General features: G+C 56.6%; 1 protein-coding gene across 1 annotated transcript in view; it reads right to left on the bottom strand.

The window, feature by feature from the left end:
- Positions 1-6599, bottom strand: part of OBSCN (obscurin, cytoskeletal calmodulin and titin-interacting RhoGEF) — a 154398-nt gene that overhangs the window by 82190 nt on the left and 65609 nt on the right. Inside the window, 6 exon segments of the mRNA XM_077755858.1 lie at positions 134-400; positions 1395-1664; positions 1784-2050; positions 2246-2530; positions 3412-3687; positions 5334-5609. Coding sequence (XP_077611984.1) covers positions 134-400; positions 1395-1664; positions 1784-2050; positions 2246-2530; positions 3412-3687; positions 5334-5609 — 1641 coding nt within the window.

Below are 6599 nucleotides of genomic sequence, written 5' to 3'. Positions count from 1 at the left end.
TCCCCCCCCCCCCCCCCCCCTCCCCCCCCCCCCCCCCCCCACTTGTCCCTCTAGGGCGACAACCACTGTACTCCTCCTCCCATCCTCCTTCCTCGACACTGACCCCCAGGCCCAGCCTGCTGCTGCCACTCACTTTCCACAGTGAGCTTGGCCTGTGTCTTGTCGTCTGGAGTCTCACAGCCGTAAAAGCCACGGTCCTCAAAACCCACGCACTGAAGAACCAAGCGGTGCCTGGTGCTCTCGGCGTGAATCTCCACATTCTTGCCTGGTGCCAGGGCCGTGGCATTCCGCGTCCACTTGACCTCAGGCCATGGCCGTGTCAGCTCTACCTCCATGGTCACTGAGCTCTGCTCCTCCACCGTCTGTGGCTCCAGTTTCTTTCTGAACAGCACTGGAGCCTCTGGGGTCACAAGAAAGGGAGGTCACTGCAGCTGCTGCCACTCCCAGGAAAGCCAGGGCACAAAGGGGCCTGACCATCCCTCCCTAGTCAGCACAGCTCCCTCCGGGAAAGCCAGGGCACAAAAGGGCCTGACCATCCTGCCAGTCAGCACAGCTACCCCCCACCGGGAAAGCCAGGGCACAGAGGGACCTGACCACCCCCCCCAGTCAGTCTAGCCCCCCCCCTTGGGAAAGCCAGGGCATAGAGGGGCCCCACCACCACCACCCCAGTTGGCACAGCTGCTCCCCACTGTGACCTCTTGTTCTGACTCTGTGCTGGGCCCAGCTGCACACCTGCACAGACACAACTGTAGAGGAGGGAACGGAAGCCCCAAGAACCGCTTCTTCCTCAGCCCCTCTCTCCCCTCCCACCCTCTGGCTCTGGACAAGCCCACCACAACAAGCAGCAATGGGGCAGGGGGTAAACACAGACTCTGAGCCCCCAAGCCTGATGCACCAGCCAGTCTGCCCCTGGACACGCCACGTGAAGGAGTGAAAGGCACTGGTCAGGTGCGCCTCCCAGTCCCATGTTCTGCCATGACCACTGCAGAAGGTGCCCACGTTACTCATTTACTCAGAACTAGCAGCGGATCATCAGGTGAGGTCCTGTCTTCAGCTGGGGGAGCTCATCCCCCTGCCCCCATCCCCTGCCACTGCCATGCACTGGCTGCTAACTCCACTTCCTCCCACCTTGCTGTCCATGGAGCTCAGCTTGGGATGCCTCCTCCAGGCAGCCTCCCTGGACAGCCTCAGTCTGCCCACCCGCAACCAGGTGCACCTTTTGAGGGTTTACTTTCTCCCCTTCAGAGTAGATACCTGGCCCCTGAGTCCCATCTGAGTCTCCTTTCCTTAGCCAACGAAGACCAGTGTCCCCAGAGGTCATCCGGACCAGCTGGACACAGGCTGGCATGGAGAGTGGCCTGCGAACCAGCCCACCCGCAGGCCCTCCTACGCACCTCGCACCCGGAGTGGAGCAGCCGTTGAGACCCCCTCAGCCTCTGCGGTGATCTGGCCAGCATCCTCCAGGGTCAGGCCTAAGATAGTCAGGCTGTGGCTGGCGCCACTCTGAGAGATGAGGAACTTCTCGCTGGGCTGCAGTGAGGCGCCGTCCCGGAACCACATGACTGCCACATCGCTGGGGGACACCACGCACTGGAAGGTGGCCTCCTGGCCCTCCTCTGCCACCATGGCACTCAACCCAGGCGTGAACTTGACCGTGCGGGGGGCTGCGACAGGAGTTTTGCTTAAGAGGTGAGTAGGAGAGGCAGAGCTCCCCCACCATGCAGACGTGGAGAATGCGCACCCCCTCTGGGAAGCCCCCCAGGTGCCCTGCACCATTGCCTACCGCTGACGGTGAGCTGCGCGCTGGTACGATCATCACGGGTCTCACATGCATACTCCCCCGCATCCTCCAGCCGCAGGTCGGACACGGTGAGAGAGCGCCGGGGCCCAGCGGCTTCCATCTGGAAGCGCTTGCTTGCCCAGAGCTGCGTGCTCCCACAGTGCCACACCACCTCAGCCTGCGGTGGGCTCAGCTCGCAGATCAGTGTCACCGTGCGGCCCAGCTCCCCGCGTACGGGCTCCAGGGGACGGCAGAACTTAGCGGCCACTTCTGCGGAATGGAAGGGGGTGTCAGCTGCGGGGCTCCAGCCAGGGGACGAGCTCTGTGTCGACCAGTCCTGTGCCGAGTCCCACTCGGGCTCCACAGAGGGACGCTGCCTGCGCGACATCACGAGAGACCCTCCTCCCCCCACCCGACGCCCCAGCACACACGGGGTTCCCAGAGGACACCCCTGGCCCTGCTGACCTTCCACCTGCACCGGGAAATCCTGCCCGTCTGCGCCCACGCGGCAGCTGTAGACTGCCGTGTCCAAGGTTTGGGCCCCGCGGATTCTCAGGGTGTGGGTGTCCTCCAGGCTGGCGGTCTCATGCCGCTTACTGCGGCGAATCTCCACGCCGTCTTTGAACCACCTCACCGCGGCCACAGAGGGTGTCACAAGCGTGGCGGTCAGGACAATGTCCTCGTGCTCCTTGACCACCAGAGGCTCCTTGTGGCCGGGTCTCTCCACAGTGGGGGCCTCAGGCTCCAGCTCTGGGGGTAGGTCAGTGAGCATGAGAGCAGGGCCCTTGTATTCCTAGCCTAGCCCCATCGTGCCTAGAGGCCACACTGTGGGACAAGATCTGAAAGAGACCCCCCAAACTCCCATTGCTCTGTGGCCCATCCCCCTGGCCCTCCACTGACTCTCTGCTGAACAAGCCTGAGAGTGAATCCAGCAAGGCTTCATGCCACCTGCTGGCCACCATCCAGGCCGCCAGGTTCCCAACAGTGTGGCCACAGGCCTGGGGGACAAGAGCTGAGAGCCCAGGATCCCTGCCCAGCAGGGAAGAGGGGCCGCATGAGCAGACACTGCAGACAGTGGGCAGCAGGCAGTTCAGAGAGACCCTGCCGCAGCCAGGGGCCTTGGCCCACATTACATACAGAAAGGCATCAGAGCAGAGCCAAGCCCACAGGGCTGACCGAAGATCAGCTGGAACTCAGGATCCCAAAGCCAGAGACAGGGGCAAGCCCCTCGAGTGAGGCTCCCCGGAAGAGGACTGAGCTCCATAGATGCCCACAGTGGGTTTATGATGAGAAACATGTCTGTTCACCAACCCCAGACAGAGAACGCCTACGGCCACAGACCACAGGACTTGGAAGCCCGGAGGTGCCCGAGGAAGCTGGTAGGCTGTGTGTTGGGTAAGGTGGGGATGTGGCAAAGAGGGGCAGAAACTGGGGGACACAGATGTCGAAACTGTCCCGAGAACAGGGGCTGCAGGGAGTATCCCCAATCCAAGGACCTGGGCAGTGGACAGAGCCCTGGGCTGGGCCCATTGGCAGAGACCCCGATAGGTACAACACACAGCCCTATCTGAGAATGGTTCATTTCCTGATTTGTCAGGAGCTTATCCCCTCTGCCCGACGCTGGTCCCCACCTGTGACGTCCAGGCGGAAGGACACCTTCTGGCCCCCCGCCTCGCAGCTGTACTCCCCGGCGTCCGCCTTCCCCGCCTGCTGCACCACCAGCCTCCTGCTGCAGCCCTTGGCCTCCACGTGCACTCTGGAGCTGGCACTCAGCTTCTTCCCATCCTTGTACCATGTCACCTCCGTCTTTTCCTGGGCCACCTCGCAGCTCAGCGTGGTGCTGGCCCCTGCCTTGGCCTGCACCTCACTGTGTGCTGGCTGCTCCTTGGCAAACACAGCCGAGATCTCTAGGGACGCATAAGAACAAACATACCATCTAAGTTAGGAAGGCAGCACTGGGGAAAGAAGGAGTAAACGGGATGGCTGGAATGGTCTCTGGGCACTGCACCTGCGTGGCCTGTAGGGTCTTACCCACGAGACTGTGCACAGAGTCCGCATGGCTCCCTGCTGTCACCTATTCTGTCAGCAGCTACTGGCAGTGCAGGGGGGAGTGAACTTGTACCTCCTATCAGTGCATGATTCTGTTGATACGCTGCTGATTTCAGTTTACTAATACTTTGTCTAACATATAGGCCTGGAAATCCATGACACATTGGCCTAGACTATAAATTCTTTCTTCTGTCCTGTCATCTTGTCCTACAGAAATTACTCTACTGCATGAACTGGGATAAGAGTGTACCTCCTTTTCTATTCTCTACAAGAATCCACGTGAACAGGAAATAAGTTCCAGGATGCCTGGAAGGGTTTACCAGGCAAGCCACTGGGCTTCCATACTGTTCCATGAAGACACTTTGGTTCCTGGCTCTAATGTTCCAGGGGGGCTGTGTACGTTGTCCCCTTCTTATGTCGGTTGAGATTTGCTTTTCTACAACCACTAGGACTGTATGTCACCACTGTTCTGGTTCTCTGGCATTAAATAATGCCAGATTCTCTTAAATGACACATCAAAAAGATGCACAACAGGTTTTGTGATGTCCATACACACCCACAACTCATGATCTACTGACACAATAGCAAACTGCTGTGTGGGGGCACCCAGGAGTCAGGTGGGGCTGCTCTGAAGTTCTATTCGCCCACAAGAGGGTCACAGACTTCTCTGGAACCAGTGGGGAGGCATCAGTGTCATGGAGCACCATCCAAAAACACAGTGGGATGGATGCTGCCTTACCAGTCAGGGGCTGTTACCACTGAGCGTGCCGATGCCCCACAAGCCACATACTCCTCTGCCTCCCTAACCCTCTATCTCAGAATCCAAGGGCAATTCTGACACAGGATATCCTAACTGAAGACATAGAGGAAACAAGATTTGCTTTGAAAAGAGCTCCAAATGGCACATGTGCACATCACAGGAGTTCAACTACCACTTTGCAGCTCTTTATGTATTCTGCCGAGATGCTGCAATAAACATCTATTTGTGTTTTGCACAGAGGGAGCTTCCACACCCATGAGCATGGCCCAGAATACCTACAACCTCAATAGTGCAAGTTCAGTCTTGAGATGATTCCAGCTATGGCCAGGAGGCTGATGTATCCTCTTATCCTGGCTTACTGAAACCCAAACATCTCTTGATAATGGGAACCTTTATATGAAGCTACAGAAGCCACTAGAGCATCCGTAGATGAGGACATCTGGTTGACCTCAGCCCAGTGCACCACATAGAGCTCGAATCCCAGACACCAAGGAGCCAAGGTGGGTTCTGAAGGGTGCTGGGGACAGTGGCTGAGCGTTGCAATGTGGACACACCATAAGGTGCCCAAGAGGAGCTCTCTCCTGTCTGTACACTCTTCCCTTCCCACATCCATGAGTTCAGCCACCAGAGTGAAATGGGAGGCAGGAGGTTGGGATCTGGAGAGAGCAGCAGGGTCCATCTGGGTTGTGCGCTAGTGGCATTATCACAGGCAATCAAGGATAAGGTATTAGCCCCAGAACTGACCTGTGACATCCAGGTGGAAGGACACCTTCTGGCCCCCGGCCTCGCAGCTGTACTCCCCGGCATCTGCCTTCCCCGCCTGCTGCACCACCAGCCTCCTGCTGCAGCCCTTGGCCTCCATGTGCACTCTGGAGCTCGCACTCAGCTTCTTTCCATCCTTGTACCATGTGACCTCTGTCTTGTCCTGGGCCACTTCACAGCTCATTGTGGCACTGGCCCCCACCTTGGTCTGCACCTCACTGCATGCTGGCTGCCCCTTGGCAAACATGGCTGAGGTCTCTGGGGACAGAGAGGGATACACAGCATCAAACACACCATCTCCATTAGGGCCACAGCCTTGGGAGAGCAGGCCTGGATGAGGGTGCAGGGACACGGAAATTCCTCCAGGCTCTGTGCTGGCTGCAAAAGTACCCAAACTTCACTTATGGGCTCTACCACTGCTCCACCACTCCCTATGACTTGTTCCAGATAGGGATGCTGGAAAAGACTTTGCCATGCACATGCTCCTCTAGGAGAGGTACAGGGGTGTTGCAATGCACACACACCCCAGCCTTCCCAGGTGATGCACTCTTTCCTCATGGTTGTGTGGGGAGTTGCTGCAGCTCCCTGCTCTTGTCTACCCTGTGATGTCCGCTGCCAGCACCTGCAAGGAGGGATACTGTCCCTCCTGGGGCTTTTCCATGTGGGTCTCTGATAACTTGCACAGTGGAGTACTGTTCTTAGTTCTCTGGCTCTTCTCTTCTGCAATGTGGTATCACTGCAATGCCCTGCCCGGTTATCAGTTATTGCTAATTATGTCCTGTCCTTCACATATTTGTTTTTAGGCACTCTTGCACTTGCATTAGAGCTTTGATAATTACGGTTTTGTGAATATTTTCTCCATCACTGTCATTTGCCTTTTTATCCCTGTGTGTCTTCTGATGATATAAAGTTCTCAGTTGTGATTTAGGCAAGTATGTCAATGTGTGTGTTGTGATTGGTGTGTTCATATCCTATTTCAGAAATCTTTTATTACCCTGAGGCCATTAAATGCTGTGTGTTCTCTGCTAAGAGCGTGTTTTGTCTTTTACACTGGAATCCTAGCTCGGTTGGAGTTGGTGTCTGTGTGTGATGTGGAGAAGCCATCCATTTTTATTATAGATAAATAGATCACTTGAGAGAGACATAAAGGAGAGATAGATAGATGATAGATAAAAGATAGATAGATACATAGATACATAGATACATAGGTATGTAGGTAGATAGATGATACAGATAGATAGATAGATA

This window comes from Crocuta crocuta, unplaced genomic scaffold (genome assembly GCF_008692635.1).
Source record: "Crocuta crocuta isolate KB4526 unplaced genomic scaffold, BGI_CrCroc_1.0 scaffold526, whole genome shotgun sequence".
Lineage (NCBI taxonomy): Eukaryota > Metazoa > Chordata > Mammalia > Carnivora > Hyaenidae > Crocuta > Crocuta crocuta.
Note: the sequence above shows the minus strand (reverse complement) of the source record. Positions and strands in the feature narration are given on the sequence as shown.